General features: G+C 32.8%; 3 protein-coding genes across 3 annotated transcripts; 2 read left to right on the forward strand and 1 right to left on the reverse strand.

Moving 5' to 3' along the window:
* Positions 1 to 648: 648 nt before the first annotated feature.
* LOC111008742 (B-cell receptor-associated-like protein) lies at positions 649 to 3,324 on the reverse strand. The gene is made up of 4 exons (XM_022281535.2): positions 3,030 to 3,324; positions 2,802 to 2,884; positions 1,012 to 1,067; positions 649 to 918 (listed from the first exon to the last, which is right to left on the reverse strand). Exons 1-4 carry the CDS (start codon positions 3,199 to 3,201, stop codon positions 840 to 842), a joined length of 390 nt encoding a protein of 129 aa, XP_022137227.1. The 5' UTR covers positions 3,202 to 3,324; the 3' UTR covers positions 649 to 839.
* Positions 3,325 to 10,962: 7,638 nt separating this feature from the next.
* MKK9 (MAP kinase kinase 9) lies at positions 10,963 to 12,154 on the forward strand. The gene has a single exon (XM_088121341.1). The coding sequence runs from the start codon at positions 11,000 to 11,002 to the stop codon at positions 11,948 to 11,950; it is 951 nt and encodes a 316-aa protein (XP_087977467.1). The 5' UTR covers positions 10,963 to 10,999; the 3' UTR covers positions 11,951 to 12,154.
* Positions 12,155 to 17,890: 5,736 nt separating this feature from the next.
* PYD1 (pyrimidine 1) lies at positions 17,891 to 21,078 on the forward strand. The gene is made up of 7 exons (XM_022281995.2): positions 17,891 to 18,412; positions 18,871 to 19,134; positions 19,222 to 19,392; positions 19,721 to 19,833; positions 19,932 to 20,118; positions 20,539 to 20,648; positions 20,732 to 21,078. Exons 1-7 carry the CDS (start codon positions 18,143 to 18,145, stop codon positions 20,886 to 20,888), a joined length of 1,272 nt encoding a protein of 423 aa, XP_022137687.2. The 5' UTR covers positions 17,891 to 18,142; the 3' UTR covers positions 20,889 to 21,078.
* The last annotated feature ends 4 nt before the right edge of the window (positions 21,079 to 21,082 follow it).

Below are 21,082 nucleotides of genomic sequence, written 5' to 3' on the forward strand. Positions count from 1 at the left end.
ACTCAAAATTCCCTCCAAATCAATTTACATGGAAGCACTCCACGTTTCCACTAACAAAAAGTCAACAAAATTTATAGTTCCATTGATCGAAGAGCACGTGTCAATAAGTTTGATTGATTCATTGTTCAATCAAATTTTAGTCGAATTGCCAAACCAAGCATAGCTCAAATGGTTAAGGCACCTATCTCTGACCAGAAGGTCATGAGTTCGAACCCCCACCCCCACAATGTTGTACTCAAAAAAAAAAATTTAGTCGAATTATTGGACGGATTACGAAACCACAGTTTTATGTTTCCATAACAATGTATGTGTAATGTCAATTTTATTCATGCCAATTCAACTAGATAAAGCATATATTATCGATTAAAATATCGAAAGTTCAAATCTCTCGTTCCATCGGTTGAACTGAAAAAAATCTACTTACATCCAACTCAAGCCATAAAATAGCCTAAAGCAGGGCAATTTAAGACCATGAACCAACCTGGTAGTAAAGAATAGGAGATTCTAGTTTTCATAAAGCACACACCAGCGACGAGATCCTTTATTTCATGCAATGATGTCCAAACTTAAGATTGTCTTTTTCTCACTATTCCAACAGTCACTGTATGATGAGGTGCAGAATCGTTTCTTCATCATTTTCAATAGTAGTAAAACGCAGAAAAAGAGTTTCATAGATAACTTCATATTTGACCAAAGCTAAAACAACAAAATTATGGTTCTAATAAAGTTGTACTTCTCATACAGGTACAAAAGAAAGATTCTGAGTATTGAGAACACACAGCCGTGACGAAAAAACCATTACCACTTATAACAGGATTTCACATTTCCTGCAATCTTATCTACTGATCTTTGTATCTCTTTTCTACGTCCTCCAAGCTTTCGATGTCTTTGTGATACTTGCAAATGCGATAGATACACCTGCATGCATATAAAAAAAGGCAGCTTGGAAGTAAGAAGCTGACACAAGACAAAACTACCGACGAAAACAAATTTCTTATAATGCCAACATACCAGTAAAGAAGGCATGCAGAAACACATAGTATCACGTTCCTCTGAGCTTTATAGATCTGAATAATAGACATCCTTTGGTAAGGGTTGAGACCTTGTAAAGAAGATAAAAGAATAGCATAGAGGAACGCAATTCTGTTTGTCCATCCCAGATAAAAGGCATAAAGATGCAGTCTCAAAATTTTGAAATCACTACAAGATAACAACCACATTTCTAATAGGCATTGGTAGTTTTGCATAGGTGGATTTATGTTTTTAATTTTTGAAAAGAAGTGAGGGTGTTTATTCTAATATGAATAACACAATCAAATTTTGCATTCTCCCCATTTTTCCCTGCTACGTAGAGAGTTTCCCTTCTCCCCCTTTGTTTCTGATATTCTTCCTGAGTGGTGGGTTTTTTTAAGATTCCAGTGTGGGAGAACCTATCTGTTATAGATTGAATGAATATGGGAGACAAACAAAACGTATGTATTGTGGATTTTTTCAAATTTTTTTAACCGTTACAATTTTCTTTTAGATTGCATATGATATAAGACAGAGCAAACGTACCTGTGTGAGAGTTTTTTTAGGCAGAGGACAGAGAGAAACCTATTTATATTGTGAGGATTTCATGTTGCAGAGTGATAGGAGAGAGAGGAAAGATGAAAAAGATTGTTTTTGCATGTTGTATTGTTGTGGGTTGTGATTCTTCTTCTTTTAGAGATTACAGGGAGAGAATACTTCACTGTTTTTTTTTTTATAAGTGGAGAGAATACTTCACTTAAAATAAGTTTTCACACCTCATCCTAAAACTGCCGCACATTCCTAGTTAGTTTCACAGCTAGGGTAACATTTCAATACGTTTTGGAAAGTACATGTGCCAATATACCCATGATAATTGATAATATACTAATAATAAAGTTTCACATTGGCTCCTTATTCCGTTCTATCTTAACTAATTATTCACAACCATTCATTTATAACTTTACCTCATTCTTTCGAAACGCCCCCACCCCACAACACTCCCCCTTCTTATTTGACATGCAAATATCTGGCACCCACTTTGTTGTTCACCAAGTCCTAACCACTACCTAATCAGCCAGTCTTCAAAGTTTCCTACTCAGTCTCAGTCAAAATGAGACATTTGGTTTTCTAATGATTTGGGCTTTAACTACTCAATCTTGCTTGTATGAGAAGGAATGTACATGATTAAGATCATGATCAAGCACAGTAGAAACACTTCTCCTATGAGTAGGATCAATAATAGACCTCCTTGATACCGAATAGGAGAATGGGACATGGGGTAGCAACAGGGATAGGTAAGGGGAAAATAGAAGCTGATTGGTAAAAATTTAGGACTGATTACTTCTCGATGTCATACTAAAGACAACAATATGAAACAATATTGAGAAGATAACCAGAGTTCCCGACTATCCATTGTCAGGGTACGATGGCCCATTACACACTTTCCTTTGCACGTTGGGAAGGTAGGTAAGAAGGTAGGAGGTGATATACGTCTACCATCCCATCCAAGCAGTAGTTTCAGAGGCGATTATCCTAATTATTCCTAGGTAAGTAACTTCCCTTTATCGTTTCTAAAGCTCAATACCTTTCTAATTTGAAGGGTTTAAGTATATCTGTTTCGTAGTTACTAGATCCATTTTCTTATCCTTCAATACTCTAACAATTGCTAACATTAACAAAATAAAACAGTCTGATCATATAATCGATGGCTTCTGAACAATCTTATGCATTATTGAGAACTAGATAATTAACACTACACATTAGAAACTCTACTCGACATTTGTACTTACAGATTTCTCATATCGATCTCTTTCAGCAGCGGTACAGATCTCAGAAGTGCACATCAACCGATGCTCATTCTTCCAGTAGATATCTACACAGTACGACAAGAAAACCCAAAACGAAAGAAAAATAATCAAGGTCCGATCTCAGGTCCCAGTCGAGATTTGCAAAATACCGGTTACCAAAATCAAAATTGAAGAAAAATGAAGTGTAAATGAGAGAATATATGGAAAAACCTAGAATCTGAAAGCCCGCGAAGGGCACAACGAAGAGTGCAGGTTGTAGAATGAGTGAAATCAAAGAGACAAATCGTTTCTTCAGTAGCTTCGGTGAAGGAAGCGTCAGAAAAATGGCGATGGCAGCCTCCACTGCCACCGTATAAGCCAATAGCATCCACTGCAACGCCATTTTCGATCAAATGCCCTAACGCCCACCGAATTCTTCTGCTCCTCTTTGTCTTCGACGCCCTCTCTCTCTCTCTCTCTCTCTCCTCTCGCTCCAAATTTCTTTTTCTTTTTCGTTTTCTTTTTCTTTTCTTAATAAACAAGAAAGAAATATAATTAAAAATTCCATGCTTCGCTTCTATGGCATTTATCGAATTGATGCTCTAATAGTCGTCTGATCTTCAAAATAATGCACGTGGCGCACTGATGCAAACCCTGATTTGCTCCGCATCTTACATTACGTGATTCTATTTGCCCATCTCCTCTTCAGGATCCGAATTTTCAACCGTCGGATCCAAATAATGATAATTAAATTGATTATATATTTGCACGTGAATATTCTATTATATGAGTTTAAGAGTCAACTCAATTATAAGGTTTTGTTTGGAAAAATTATATATTGTTTCCATTTTTTGTTTTTTTAAATTGTTCTTTAAGAATGACAACATTAATGGGAATTAATTTTAGTGAAGTTACTATTTATATTCATGAATATGGAAGTAAAATAACTTCATTTATTTTTAAATTATAAATAAATAAATTATCTGTAAAATAGATTAAAAGAAAATTAACTATTGAATAACAATTATCCAAACACATTCTCAAAGTAAAAAATTATTAAAAGCAGTTCATAAAAAAATTGTCTTTCTTTAGAAAACAGCTTTTTTTTTATTTTCTCTTGGTTTTAACTTTGGCTGAAATTATTGAATTATTTAACTATATAAGATTTAGGTAGGTATTTGATGTTTAAAAAGAGCCACTTCAAATAAAATAAGGTCAAATAATACTTTTAGTCAATTAATTCCCATTTTATCTAAAAAAAATGACTTTTCATTTTGATAGATCGTTGATCTAAAGTTTTCAAAACATACCAACTATCTACGGTAATTCAAGTCACTTTTTTATTGGTTGTCATTAAACACATGACTAATTGGATTATTTTATTTATTCTGTAGCATAATCAATTTATGTGGCATAAATGTATTCTAAAATATTTCCCCTAATAAAAGTTTAGGTTAAATTATTCATTTTAGTTCGATTTTGACTCAATCTTCATGATTTGGTTGATCCCCTAAAAATGCATTGGTAGATTTACCGAATCATAACCATCTTTTTTACCACCATCATGGGATGATTCAAATGATCAATAAAGCCAATGTAATTAGCAAAAGACTTAGAGGGAATTATGTATAAATCATGAATTTTATTTTATCATGGTATAAGCACGCACATATTACATTTTGATAGCAATTAGTGGTGAAATATGATGGAAATTATGTTTTGTGCAGAAATCATCTACTTAGACACTAGACGTCTCCCCCATTGTTGAAATTGCCCTTTAATGAATAGTCATTTTGAAGTAGTCGTTCCTCCTCCTACGTGTCACTCAGAAGGAAGCTTATTCGACAACTAAATTAGTCAAATGGGTTAGAAAGCATAGGTTGGCTACGAATTCCTCAACCTTCCTATAAATTTCAGCAACTCCTTCATTAATCATCATCCAAGTGATCATTTTGAAAGCATTTCTAAATTTCTTCCTCAGTAAAATATAGTTTCATATTGGTCTTTCCCTTTTCTCGTTGATCTTTACTTGTAACTTGAAACTCCATTTATAAAATTCAAGCATTCTCTATTCTTTTCACCTTGTTTACATATGGTCTCCTTGAGAGAATCTTGCACTCACACTTTTTTTTTTTGGAATAGAACGAGTTTTGACTCCCCTGAACTCGAAAGAGACGGGTAAAATTTATTCAGATTACAAGGTTCTTACTTTTAAAGTTTAACTAGCAAATCCCTCCCTTTTAATTATGTTTCCAAAATTCAACTCAATTCTATTCTATTTTTACCCTCCCAGTATGAGTTAAATTCTGGTTTCCTAACTCGGTTATGGATAATTAGATAAATCTTGTTAAAATTATAGCAGCGGCAAAAGGTTTTTCCCAACTCTTTTATCACTTAAGTTGTTTTTATAAAGTAAAGGAGTTGATTTGGCCAATCGATGATTTAACAAATTCAAATACTGAAATTATTTTCATGATTTAATTGATTTAACTTCGGAGATGAAAACTTTAGACATAAAGTTTCCTTTCGAGTAGCCTACACATGGAACATTGACCAAGGTTATGGTTGGTTTTTATTAAATTAAATTTTATTTTTTAATAGACATATTAGGATTGGATTTAGTACTTCACTTAGACATAAGAAGATTAAGAAGTAGACCCGTCTGGAAAACAGGGAGGCGCCTGGTTATTCATCGATTCATGGTTTTTAGCTAATTTGAAGTAAACGAGCTTATCTTTATTCATTCCATTTTTAAAAAATCGAAACCAACATAACTCACATTTATTTTCATCATAAAATCAATTACATATTCACCGATCACCATTGTTTGAATCAAAAAAACGACTTTAGTCTCTACGAATTGATATTCGAAATACTTGTTCCATTTATTATTTGTGACGGATGTACGTACGCTCTACTTATTTATTTAAATCAGAAATTACAAACATTTTTTGTATTTGATTTTTTAGTTATGAATTCGAATGTACGACCTCATTTGTTGTATAAACTTTGAAGTTACTTTAAATTAAAAATATGCAACTATGAAAATGGATGCTGTAATTTAATCAAAACAATAAATAATATATTTTCCGATTAATTTGAGGATAACGTTTTCAAGACCGGCCTTGACTGTTGACCGCCTCTCCAACGGTCAAATGCAAGCCACCATTTTAGATCTATCTTCAACAATAATTCTGTTTTTGTCTTAAAAACTATTTTTTTAATATTACGATATAAATATCTATAAAGATCAAAGTACTATTGAGTTAAACTAATCAAAATATTTATAAAGACAAAAAAAATTATTGAGTCAATTATTTATCTTCTTTTCTTTTTATCATTATTATTTTAAAAATCAAATCCTAATTTTCTATATTACATATTCATATTACGAAAATAAACTCCTATCCTACATCCATGAAAATAACGCATTTAATTTCATCATTTTTCAGATGAATAGTCACGCACATAACTTACCATAGAAATTTATATATACCTAATCATGAGTAAGGTTAAAATTGATAACGGTTATGTATTACTAATAATTAAAATTGATCAATTGGTTCAATTTTTTTTAAGTATAACACGTTAGGAAGGGGATTCGAACTCACAACCAACCTCTTGATTGGACGTATACGTCAATTATCGTTGAGCTATACTTGTTTTGGCTATTTATTGGTTCAATTTTTTAGTTCTTTCGTTGTCAACTGATCACGTCAAATTTAAGATATTTAAAAATAAAAAAAAAAAGGCGAAATTGATGGTGGCACCACAATCATAAATGTGTGTGCTACTAGTGGGTGTTTTAAGAATGCAGCCAGCCGCCTTGGTTTTGTATGTTTTCTAATTCTTTTAACTAAATTCATGCATTATCCCAACACTTTCCCCCATGTTATTGTTAATCCAACTTCTGCGCATTTATTATTATTTAATGTAACACTAATTTATTTTTTTTTATCGTAACTTTTATGAGTTAGTTTGTCAGATTATTTATTCATTTATTAATTATTTTGATATTTGAATCACTTGGTCTGTTATTACATTAATGATTTATGGATTAGGTGTATTCATGATTTGCAATTCTGTTCTTTCTTTTTTTCTTTTTGCAAAGGAATTCTATTCGTATTTCAACATCAATTAATGAAATCGTTGTTATTCTATTTTTTTATTTTAATATTACACTCGACATGGTAGATGGAGCTAAAGTGAATATAATTAAGCAGTAATTGATACATATCTCCAATTAAGAGGTTGTGAGTTTGAACCTCACTCCCACATGTTGTGCTAAAAAAACTATATACGGTGGATAGAAATTTAAACTGATTACGGAATATTTTACTGATTTGTTAACATTGTTACTAATAAAATCAACAAATGTGAGAGACACACAATTGATGATATAAATGTTCCCGACTTGAAATATAAATATATTTTTTTAATGAAAACTTGCCTTTTTGAGAGGATAAACTCATAAACTAAGACATAATAAGTTCGATTCCATAAACTTAAGTCATATGAATTGAACTTGAAATCAAATACCTAGGTGTATTGGATAAGAAATGAAATCGTAACTAATAAGACTATTATTGTCAATCTTAGCATAGTTTAGTAGTTAAGGATAATTTTATCTTCCCTTACCGGTTGGATGTAAGATTTATTTTCGTAATGGCATCGGATATAGTCCTTTCTATATAGGTAGCCTTTGGTGTATATTCATAATGTTATGTTGGTTGTCTCTCTCTCTTGTTTGTGATGTTATTGGTTGTTCAAATTTCATGTAAGCAATATATGGTAAAAAGTTTTTATTTGATGTGATTATTATTTAGTTGGAGAGGAGTGGGATGGGTAGGGGCAAAAGGGGAAAAGATTCCTCCCCCATAATATATTTGGGGCTGGGGAGGCCAAGTTGTTTGACTTAAAATTGCATATAAATTTAATGATTGAAGCTACCCCCCATACCCATATGCCAAACCCTAACCTAACCATCTTTAAAAATCTAAGCATTTAAAAGAAAAAATTAGAGGAAAAGAAATAAAAATGAGAAAAAAAAAAGAACGTCAATTTTTACTTGTCGGCCCCTCCACCTTCCTCAACTTGGAGAGAGAGCCTCCACTGCGGAAGCAACGCTCCTTGTCTTGCCCGACGCCCACGTCACGTCTTTTTCTTTCACCCCGGGCCCCACCTTATCTCTTATTATTAATATAATTTGCTTCTCTTTTTTTTTTCTTCCCTATCATAATTAAAACCAATTTTTTTATTCTCTTTATTCTACTCGTCATCCCTTCTTTACTTACATATTCACTCACGACGCCACGTATTTGAGTTACATATTTCATCCATTGCGTAAATATTCACTGTATATTAAATCCATCGTGGAATATAATTTAAAATTATAAATTGTCTTACTAACCAACGAAATTAGTAATTACATTACACCTCATAAAATATATTTGGTGTGACGTTCTATGATCAATATCTATATAAAGAATGATGTATTCTAACTCAAATGTATTACATCAGTTCAATCCTCTTTTGAGATATAAGTATTGTTTGGACGATTTTGAAATATAAGAATAATATGAGGTATAGATTAAATAGTAAAGTTCAAAATTGTATTTTATTTTTTCTAATATTTTAATACTAGATGTTCACACGTGTCAACATTGGAATTTGATTAGTGGAGCGAAATACGGTCATTCTAGGAAAATGTCGTCGGCGGCATTATCTCTTTGACAAAATTAACCTCACGTGATCTTCAAGTTTATCTACTAAGCAAATAAATTGAGTGATGGCTTTTATTTTCTCTTTTTCCTTGTCCCTCTAAATTATCTTTTTCGCTGCTTTTTTTTCCCTTCACAACTTACTTATTTTATTAATTTTTGTGCCTCTACTATTTTAGACTGAATTTTCTGAACTTTAGATGTTTAATAGGTTAATCATCGTTTTAATTTAATAACCTATTAGATATAATAGTGGAAGTTTAAAGATAAATTAGACATAATCTGAGGCCTAAATTTGTAATTTGACGTTACTAGCACAATTCACTAATTGAGATATATTGTTTTTTTTTTTAAAGGGCAGTTGATTCAAATCTAAATCTTTGTGTTTGTGTTGTAATATTATAAAAGTGAAAAACTTTCATTAATGCTAATTTTGAACTTTAAATGCGTAATGTCACACGTAATTGCGTACAAATGCACTATTAAAGGGATGAACCAATTGTTTAAAAAAAAAAAAAGGGGGGGGGATGAACCAATTAAAATTTGTAAAGTAATGATAGGTAAATTATGTTTCCCACTCATCTTAGTAAAATGACAGATTTGACCTCTTTCCATTAAAGAGTATCTAAAGAGGAGGGTAATGATTGATACAAAATTTTTAAAAAGACATTTTCCGTCTATTTTTTAATTTAAAACACATGCATGCAAAAATTTATTTATACAATAATACAAACCAACTGAAATTTCCTCTTTCTTTTCTTTCTTATTCATAGATAGGAGTGATGATCACTCAATCGAGATCGAGTTTGGCCAAAACCGACGTCGAATCGAATTTGACGATTTTTAGAAAATGAAAATCAACATTTTAAAAAATACTGTGTAAATCGACTGTATGGTTGATCGGTTAGTCGATTTTAACGATTTTTTCTTTCATTTTGTTTGTTTATAGAGAGGTACGAATAAGGAATTGAGAATAGTTCGAAGATCACCACCGATCGACATCTCCTTAAAATCAACCATCCATCTTCCACTCAGTTGATTTGGATCGATCGAATCGATTTTTTTGGATGGTATTGCTTACCCCTATTTTAGTATTAAACATCGGCAGCTTTTGTAATAATTGTACCTAATGCCAATTGCCACAAAAAAATAAATAAATAAAGACGAAAAGCCGTCTATACATAAAATTGGAAAAAATATATTAATTTGCGTGCAAATTCGACAGCTCACCACATAAACAAAACAATGCGCACCACATTTTTCCTTTTTATTTAGGTGGTGCTTTTTGTAGTTTTCATATTTCTCTTTTAGTTGATAATTATTTTATGATTTTTCCCAGTTTACACATAATAATGTCTAATTTTAAACAAACAAAAAATATGGAGGTTGTTGCCCATGCCCTGGCCTTTTTATCGCATGGATCAAGGTGGTTGGCTTAATAGATTGAATTATGACTAATTTATTTGTTAATCTACAAAAAAGTGTATATTTTTTCTCAGTACTCAATTTTCTTTCTCTAGAGAGATGAAAATGAGGTTTTTGTGTAAAGATGCTCACTTATTTCTCACATTTATTTAGGAGTTAAATTAGACGAAAAAAAAATGTTCGACTCCTATGATTAAAATGCTACATTACGTACGAAGATTAAATTAAATAAATCAATAGTATGAGTTCTTATATCATAATTATGTAATGTGTAATGGAACATTAATCGAAGAAGTATAGCTATATAGTATTTGAAATTTGGCAATTAACTAACATCTATCTAATTTATGTATCATGCAAGAGGTAAACAATATAAATGAAATTGAAATATAATCTTAAAGTTCAAAATTAAAATTTGCTTAAAATTAGTTAAATTATAAAATAATGAACTCTCAAAGTCATGTCTAATAAATTCTTAAACTTTTTATGTGTTAATATATCTTGGAACTTTCAATTTTCGTCCAGTAGTCCTGGACCTATTCAATGTTTCTTAAATCTCAGACACAAAATTGAAAGTTTTGTGAGCTTTTTTTTTTATATAGTATAACCTCTCCAACCGAGAAGTAATATACTTGTAATGTTAAGTTATATTCATGGTAAAATTAGTTTAGAGAGACCAATTAAATATTTTGAATATGAACGTTTAGAAGTTAAGAGATTCAATATAAAATCTAAAGTTTAGATATATCATATAAGCATACCGTCACAATGATCTCCTACCATTCAAGGACTAGTCCATAAAATGACATTGATATAAATAATAAATATATAAATTTGAAGTTTTTAATTAATAGTATTTACATTTTGGAATTTTATTTATTTTTACAAGCGTCCGTCACCGAGCGCCGAGCGCATGCATTAAATGGGGCCCACGTGGTGTTGATCCTGGCAATTTCGTTCTCCAATTGTTCCAGTTTCCCACGTGCTTCCACTCTTCACTTATATATACAAAACCAAGCGAAAGCCCTGACCTCACACAACCGCTCCCTCATCTCTATGGCTCTGGTTCGCGATCGCCGCCACCTGAACCTCCGCCTCCCCGACCTCTCCGACGCCCGCCCCCGCTTCCCTCTACCGCTGCCTCCGTCCTCCGCCGCCGCTCCCGCCGCCTCCCCTGCCATCGCCACCGCCGATCTCGACAAGATCCAAGTCCTCGGCCACGGCAACGGCGGCACAGTCTACAAAGTCCGCCACAAGCGCACTTCCACCACCTACGCCCTCAAGGTCGTCCACGGCGACTGCGATCCAACCGTCCGCCGCCAGGTCTTCAGAGAGATGGAGATTCTCCGGCGTACGGACTCTCCCTACGTGGTCCAGTGCCATGGAATCTTCGAGAAGCCGTCCGGAGACGTGACGATTCTGATGGAGTACATGGATTTAGGATCGCTCGATTCGCTGCTGAAGAAGAACTCGACGTTGCCTGAATCCACGCTCTCTCACGTTTCTCGCCAGGTTCTTAACGGCCTCCACTACCTTCACTCTCACAAAATCATTCATCGCGATATAAAACCGTCGAATCTGTTGGTGAACAAGAATATGGAGGTGAAAATCGCGGATTTCGGAGTCAGTAAAATTATGTGCCGGACTCTGGATGCTTGCAATTCCTACGTCGGAACCTGCGCTTATATGAGTCCGGAGCGGTTCGATCCGGACGCCTACGGCGGAAATTACAACGGTTACGCCGGAGACATTTGGAGTTTGGGGCTCACTCTTCTGGAGCTCTATTTAGGCCATTTTCCTTTTCTGCCGCCCGGTCAGAGGCCGGATTGGGCCACTCTCATGTGCGCGATTTGCTTCGGCGAGCCGCCGACCTTGCCGGAGGACGCGTCGGAGGATTTCCGGAGCTTCGTCGAGTGTTGCTTGCAGAAGGACTCGAGCAAGCGGTGGTCGGCGGCGCAATTGTTGACGCATCCGTTCGTTTGCAAGGAATCGAAACCCGATCGGTGAGCGACGGAGGGGGAACCGAGTCGCCGGCAGTTTGTAGATCCGATCAATTTCTGAGATCTGTACATAAACTTGCGGAATTCGGATTTTGTTTTCGGATTAACTTTGTAATTTGTATATATTCCTTTCTCCTCCAATTGAATCTTTAATTTTGTAGCTTCTGAATCTTCAACACTCGAATCTAATCCGCTAAGGAATTTCAGAGAATTTTGTACCGTTCGTATTCTAATCTTTTGTCCCAATTGAAAAGAAAAATCACTTTCTTTATATATATATATATATATATATATATTTTGCTTCTGAACAAGGATCCAGATTCAGTTTATTTAAGCCCCTAAAATTCTTCCAAGAATTATACTTGGATTCTTTAGGCGTACGCTGTTCGTCCAAATTGAACTTTTTGTAGATTTAACAAAAAAAATTAAGATTAAAATTAACAGAATTCAAATTTCTTGAGAACCAAATTGAATTAACCACCTAATTAATCAACTAGACATCAATTAAGATAGATTCAAAATTATTCTTCTCTTGATCCTTATAGCAAAAGAGAGAATTTTCTCATATGAAAGATTATTTGACATAGTGACCATCTACCTAACATTGTTGGAAAACTATCGAAATACTTGAGATTTTATTTTCTACTAATTTTTTTTAATGCCAGTTGTGTATTAGTTGAATTGGATTATTGTGTATAATGTAATCTAAACTTGCATATTTCACATAGATTTTTGTGTATAATTATATCATATTTGATTATTAGACCTTGTGACATGAAAAGATATTAGGTGAAACATGACAGTCCCAACTAATGTATAAATTAGTTTTAACAAATTGTTGTATAAATGGACAAAGGAATATTTAAACTCTAGTGGAAAATGTCATATTTAATTAAATTTATCACCATAACTTAAAAAAAGTTTATGACATTTGAGTGGAAATTTAAATATTTGATTTATAAGATAAATTACTGACATCTTAATTAAGATGTAAAAAAAAGTTGTATGATCAAGATTATCGATTTGTACTTATAGATATAACACTAATTGTATTATTTGAGGTCGAAGGCTCGATTCATCATTCCAACGTTTGTTGTACTAGAAAAAAATTGTATAATTAAATTGTGATCACTTGTGAGTATTTTTCTTTTTTGTAAATATCAAATTGATCTGAAAACTTTATTGATAGACGGACCCCATGAAAGGGGTCGATACGGATATGCCCCTCAATTTAAATATTAAAAAGATCGCATGTAGTATTTTTAATGAACGATCTTATACTTCTCTAAAATATTCATAAATAGTGTACAATTGTAATGATCAATTGTTCCACATGGGTGCCTTAAAATCTTAGAATTGATATATTTTTTTAATTCAACAACACATGGAGGTAGAAATTCGAACTTAACCTTTTGGTCGAAAATATATATTTTAACAAGTTTTACTATAACAAATCTGAGACCAAATTCTTTTCTATGGCTTATGTGGGATTTACGATTACATAGCTAGTCAAAACACAAATAATAAATTCTATTGAACATAAATAATATGAAATAAATATTTATTGTCAAATATAATAACAAGAACAAATTTGAAATTTTATAAAAATAATATAATACTAATCAAACTCAATTGTATTGTGCTTCATTTGATAAAATAAAAAAAAAAGACTACGATATTTTGTAAAATCCATATTAAGTTATTGCTGATTGCTGTGAAGTTTAATTTCTAACTTATAACTTTGAAGTTAAAATTTGTTTGAAGGGAAAATCCTCAAAATTTTGTAGCGTTGAAAGAGGAAGCTTCAATTACATTACATAGCCGTTGGAAGTTTTTAAAAAAATGGTAGGCAGCCATCCAATTGGTTTACTATTGGCCAAATATTTTGGAAAATTCCATTCTTAATTAATCTCACATTTCCCATGTGCTCATAAGAAATTATGAGTGAGTAACACATGCACGTTAAACGTGAAATTTTTTTTTTCTTTGAGTACAACACGTGGGAGTGAGGATTCGAACTTAAGATCTTTTGGTCAAAGATAGGTGTCTTAACCATTTGAACTATGCTCGGTTTGGCATGGAGATTCGAATCTTTAATATTTTGTAATATTACTTTATGCATTAACATGACATTTCTATTATATATATATAGTCTAATAATTTCTACATCAATTCGCAATAAATGTATAGTTAATTAGTAACATCACAATTAAGATAAATGAAAAGGCGAGGATAGGGTTAAAGGAGAAGGATGGTTCCAGAAAGCTTCGCTGACTTGGAGGCTGAAAAGGGAAATTGGAAGGTAAAAAAGAAAACCATCTCTAAAACTTTTCTTCTTTTTTTTTTTAATTAGAAAAGGCAGAAAATGACAAAATATAATTAACATAATATCCTCCACATCATGATGTGAAAGGTGCATGAACCTTCAACTCCTTGTAAAGTTGGATAAAGATTTAAACTTTTAATTAATATCAAGTGATTTTCTGACAACCTATTTGTTAATAAAAATTTCCCTTTCCGTTTCCGTAATATCATTACTTGTATACCTTAATTAAAAGATTCCGTTGGCACATGCTTCTCAATTTTTTTTTTCTCTCAGTAAAATATTAATCAAATCACCTTCCGATTCCGTTGATAAATGTATACGGTTGAGATATCATTAGAGGGAATTGTCACTGTTGTTTTAGTTATTTTAGTTTTTGGGGTTCAAACACAGGACCTCTCGCTCTGATACATCTTAAAAATGAACAAATCACCACTCAACCCAAAAACTTAAGCTAATTGATTGGATAAATTTAATTTATTTATATGGATTCCAACACTAAATAATAGTAATAACAAATTTTTATTTTGTTAAAGAGTTTATACGTTAAAATAATATTTTAAAATTCTAAAGATTAAAATCCTAAGAAACTTGAAAATAAAAATAGATGTTTTGAAAATTTAGAAATTAAAATGAGATTTAGGCGTGTAAGTATCGAATTTGATTTTTGTTTTTTTGTCAAGTGAAAAGTAGTATAGAAAGAAACATTATTTTAAATTAAAGAAAAAACTTGTTGAGGCATATGGGACAGGTGCCCAAAACGGTCTATCGACCAGTCGTTTTAGCAAGTTGTTGCTCACGTCACGACACGACACGTCGTTTTTTTCCGAGGTACATTTATTTGAAATTTCAGCCAAAATGACTTTCCTTGCCCCACACTACTTCATAGTTCCTATTCTTACATCCAAACAGAGACAACAAAAGGTAAAAAAAAAGGTTAATAATAAGATAATTTATTGTTAATGCATACGACAAAAAATATCAGCTGTATTGCATTAGAAATTTCAAATATAATTTCGGATTATTAACTAGAAAATTATCATTGTTTTTCTAGGTTATATGCGAAAATTTGACTTAAATAACAATGAAATTAGCCTCACTCTTTCTGAGAAAAAGGATTTGATCATATTTCCAAAAGTAAAAAGATTATACATTTACATCTTTATGTACTATTTTCTCTTTTTATGAATTGTAAAGAAGCGTTTGTTTAGTAGTTGTATATAGCATTGCATTAAAATGAAAGATGAAGATGTTTTAACAAAACAATTTCAAACACAGATACTAACGCTACTGATATTGTTTAAAAGTTCTTTTATAATTGAAAAAGCTTTTTTGATTTTGTTTTAAAAGCTTATGTAGGGTTAAAATTCTTTAACTAATTGAGCTCTAATTTAGAATAAAAATATTAACATAACTAATTCTAAAATATTTATAGGATGTTAAAAAACAAAATCTTGAATATTGATCACATTTAATTGATATTTGATATCATAGACAACATTATTTTGCAATACAAATTAGTTCTCTTAAAAAAAAAGGAAGAAAAAAAAATTAACAGTGTGGGCCAGCCCGTAAGACAACAAAAAGTTGGGAAGAAACGTTTGTTAACGATTGGCCCTACTGGGCCGCAAATCACCCATTTAAGCCGGCATATTAGAATCAGGCCCGGTCCAACTTATTGGGCCTACTGGGCAGCAAATTCACAATTGTGGTCTGAGTTTTGTTTCGTTGCCTTGTATAACATGGCCAACCAATTTCCTTTCTAATTTTACCTTTTGGTTAAATTAAAAGATTTTATCTTACTTTCAAATTTGTATTTGTTTTATCCTACATTAAAATTTTTTTTTTACAATAAGTTGTAAACTTTCAAGCCACATCTATTTATTCTATGACTTACAAAAATATTTTAACCGACTTTAAACATATTTTATAATAGGTTATCAATATCATTGCCAGCACGAGCATAGTAGAGTAATTTAAACATTTTTAACATTAATGCTTTGATAGATTACCAATCCATACAAATTTACCAAGAAAATTGTTGTTATGGTAGTGGAATTAAGGGTGAGGATAGTCTCGACCTCTTTTGGAAATAGAAGGTTAAGATATCCCGTCCCTACATTTGTTGTATCAAAAAAACAAAAATGTTATAGTAGTTAACTTCGCTTGTTTAAAGCCTACACCACCATACATTCTAAATCGTGTCTAGTTTAGTTATTATGTCATGCAAGTGATAAAAGTTAACGATAATAATTTATTAAACATAAAATAAGAAGTTTAACTAAATTGAAATAATTCTAAAGATTCAAGTTCAAGCGAGTCATTTTTTTTTGGTTGATTAATTAAAAATCTAAATTTCTTTTATTTTTTAAGTTGATTGAATAGTAAAAGGTGGTAAATTGTACCTCTAGATTGTTTTAGGGACAGATTTACCTATGATCCGAAGGATCAAGCTCCCTAAATTTTTTAATATATATTATTGGTTAAAAAAAAGAAAAAGAAAAATCTTATGTATAGTGACATAGACCTGTCTATTTCCCTTGTGCTTAAGTTTGAATCTATTCATCCTCAGTCTTCAATTTATTTCGAGTTTTTCAAAGCTCATTTTCAGGGGCAGTTACAAGTAAAATTACCATCGCATTTAGTTTTTTCAATTGTAGCACTTTTTTTTAAATGGAAGTCCAATTTTAAAATGATAACTTTACCCAAGTGATATACATCTGTAATATATCTGAATATATATATATATATATATATATATATAGGGGCAGTTGTAAATATGGTAAAACATGTGTGTGTATATATGTGTGTGTATGTGTGATGTATTACTGACATGAGTGTCTTATATACTTGTAATATATATGTGACATATATCTTATATACTATTGATATGCGTGTCTATGCAATATGTATGTGATATATACATCTGATATACTACTGATATGAGTATCTGATATATTATTGATATAAGAGAAAATTTTGTGCTATATTTGAAAATTTTAAAAAATAGATGACACATTTTTAAATACATAAAAGATTTTTGCTACCCACGGTAATTTTCCTTATTTTTATTTTCAATTTATATGTTGTCATTATATATGTGATATTTTTACTCTAAATTATTATACCAGTATCTTTTTTTCTCTATAAATCATCAATTTTTCGAGATCTGATTGTTCTTATTTTATATAGTTTTCAATTTAGAATTTTGCATTATCCTCACTATTTTAATGGTTCTGTCTCATCTAAAAAAAATAATTTTTTGAATTTTGCACTAAGTGCTATTTAAGAATTATCTAATAATTAATTCATAATATTATAATTTACATTTTGATTTTTATTTCAAACATAAATTGAACTTAATAAAAAAATTCTTTTAAAAAAAATTGAACTTAATAAAAACGTTTTTAGATTTTTAACAAATAAAATTTTAATTAATTACATAAAAATTATATTTATTATTTGCTAGTAAATTATTTCTGCTAAACAGTGAGTGTGGGTCTCTAATCTTTATCCAGATTAGAGCTAAAAATCTCAACTAATTAACAATAATAAATTGTGCAGCGGGATGACGATATTTCACTCGCTGGATCATTAATTATTACAGAAATGAAGAATTTCTGCTTATATACAAAATACCGAGAAGGGAACTGATCCCTAACAATTAAAAATGCACAATTTCATATTCTAAGGATTCTTCTGTCTGTACAAAATTATTATATAATTCATTACTTCTGTTAATCCAAAAGCAAATCGACGCGGACGATTCCTCCTGCCCCACGTTCCCGTCGCTTCGATCGAATATTACAACTCAGATTCATTTTCCTTCTTCTTCTTGAAGATTTGCAGTTACAGAGACCTCGAATTACTTGATCCATGGCGTCGTTGAATTTCACCCACATCAGAAATAGAAACCCAATTGCCGAGCTCGCGCTGACTCGGTCTCGGACGGGTCTGACCCGTCCGAGTAGGGTTGGGTTCACGGTGGTCGCCGGCGAGGCTCAGGCGGAGCCCGATCTTAGCGTGACCGTCAATGGGTTGCACATGCCCAACCCGTTTGTTATCGGGTCGGGTCCGCCGGGAACTAACTATACGGTTATGAAGAGGGCATTTGACGAAGGTTGGGGGGCTGTGATTGCCAAAACTGTAAGTTTATGCCCCGTTTGGTTTCTTAGTGTGTTGATACTGTTTGGTTGCCGAGAAAGCAGGTGGGAAAGTTTAAATTGGTCATGGACAATATTTATTGGAAACTAATGGCATACTGAGTATATTCTTACTTTTAGTTCATTTCATTTTCACTATCTGAAATGTATGTCGGACGAACTCTGATAATTTGGATTTTGCAAGGTTAATTGGTTGCTCTCTGTATGATCTAATGATCTGTAATTTTATTGATTGAGTTGGTTGATCTGTGGTTAATCCTTGTTAGAAATCTGATGAAGATTTGAATAAATGGACTTAGAGACAGTTTTGATAAGAAGCAAGATTAGTATTTGGACTGAGATTTGAGGATTAGTCTTTGGCTGGAGGCTCCGGGTTCTGCTATCTGTCCATTGGCTGAGATTTCCACCTGATGTTTTTTTATCCGTCTTTTTTGCTGTCAGGTGTCACTAGATGCAGCAAAAGTTATAAATGTAACTCCTCGATATGCCCGGCTACGAGCGGATTCGAATGGGTCTGCGAAAGGACAGATTATCGGGTGGGAGAACATCGAGTTGATAAGTGATAGGCCTCTTGAAACTATGTTGAAAGAATTCAAGCAATTAAAAGAGGAGTATCCTGATAGGATTCTCATTGCTTCAATAATGGAGGAGTATGATAAAGCTGCTTGGGAAGAACTTATCGATCGAGTTGAACAAACTGGAGTTGTGAGATTTTTGTCTATGGTCTCTTTTATCCTCATAAATACCAAGTAGAGGCTCCTCTTCATTCACTATAGCTGCCTCTTTTTTCAGGATGCATTTGAAATCAATTTTTCGTGCCCTCATGGCATGCCCGAACGTAGGATGGGCGCTGCAGTTGGACAAGATTGTGCGCTTCTGGAAGAGGTTTGTGGATGGATAAATGCAAAAGCTACAATCCCTGTTTGGGCAAAAATGACTCCCAATATCACTGACATTTCACAGGTACTTTCTCTCTCCCATACATCAGGAATATTACATTATGCTTAAAACTGTATTTTTCATTTTATGGCAAAAGTTTCTCTGCTGATGATGGCTCTGGATAATGATATATTTTAGCATAAAGATAGAGAGGGGATAAGTTGGATAACTTTAGTGGTTCTAGTGCATCTGTTCTAAGTTTATATGTTGGAGAAGGAGTTTTTAAATTTGAATCAGACTCAATTTTATGAATGAAGAAAATGATATATGTTCTATGGCTTTATATGCTTATGCAACTAATGAATTTGCACATTTTTTCCTTGTATGGTATAACACAAAATTCTCCTATTAGCCTGCAAGGGTGGCTCTGAAATCAGGATGTGAGGGAATAGCGGCCATCAACACAATCATGAGTGTAATGGGAATCGATCTCAAGACCTTACGTCCCGAGCCTTGTGTTGAGGGGTTTGCTAATTCGAACTCTTCCAGTATAGAATGGTCGTGTCTTGATACTACCATTTGGCTAGAAAAATTTTGATGTGTTTCAATCTTTATATTGTTAGGTACTCAACTCCAGGAGGCTACTCCTCCAAGGCAGTTCATCCTATTGCTCTTGGTAAAGTGTTGAGTATTGCAAAGATGATGAAGTCAGAATTTAATGATGCAGACTACTCTCTTTCTGGCATTGGCGGTGTTGAAACCGGTGGAGACGCTGCCGAGTTCATTCTACTCGGAGCGGACACCGTTCAGGTATGAAGAGAAGTTATAACCTATAATTTCTTTATAAACCATGCATCTGCTTTCTAAACGGAAGTTCTGTACCTTCTACATGTTCATGTAAATACATTGAAGTGATTCTTTAGGAGTAAATACGTCAATTGGTTCACATTTTGGAAATGTAATTCTTTTTACGTACCAAGTTAAACTTTGCTTGCGAAAGAATCATCGTATGCCCCAAAAATAGATTATTTCAAACTATACCTGGCATTCAAGTATCCACCACCTTAAAGGAGACCTATCTAGAACTACATTTCGATTTCGCCTTGTTCATCGCAAGCTGATCGTGAATGCTCGAGCCAGAATTAATCTTCCACTGAAACGAGCTTGCAGTCATTTGTAATGGTGTAATATTGCAATCTTGTATTCTGAGAAAGTTTCATTCATCTGCAGGTGTGTACAGGAGTGATGATGCATGGATATGGCCTTGTAAAGAAACTTTGTGCCGAGCTCAAGGACTTCATGAGACTTCACAACTTCTCATCCATTGAAGATTTCAGAGGGTAAGGTTACAATTTTATTTTTGGAATACAAGTTCCTCGAACATTGATCAATTGATCGCATTAACATATTCCGTGTGAAGCAGGGCCTCTCTTCCATATTTCACGACCCACACGGATTTGGTTCGGAGGCAGCGGGAAGCAATCGAGCAGAGGAAAGCTGTGAAGAAAGGTCTGCAGTCTGATAAAGATTGGACTGGCGATGGCTTTGTTAAAGAGACTGAGAGTATGGTTTCCAACTGAAAGTCTAATACAGACCAAGCCATTGCCTTGCCAATAGAAACAACAAAAATGGTGCCTTTTATATCTCACTACAGTTTCTTTCTCCTGATGAATAAGTGTATTCTTACGTGAACTATTTAATTTCATATTATAAACTTTTGTAGATTGGATTTCATGAATCACAATAACAGAGATTTGTTTCAGTCCAAAATCAT

Source organism: Momordica charantia (genome assembly GCF_013281855.1).
Source record: "Momordica charantia cultivar OHB3-1 chromosome 3 unlocalized genomic scaffold, Mcharantia_2.0 BLBB01000003.1, whole genome shotgun sequence".
In the NCBI taxonomy this organism is placed as follows: domain Eukaryota; kingdom Viridiplantae; phylum Streptophyta; class Magnoliopsida; order Cucurbitales; family Cucurbitaceae; genus Momordica; species Momordica charantia.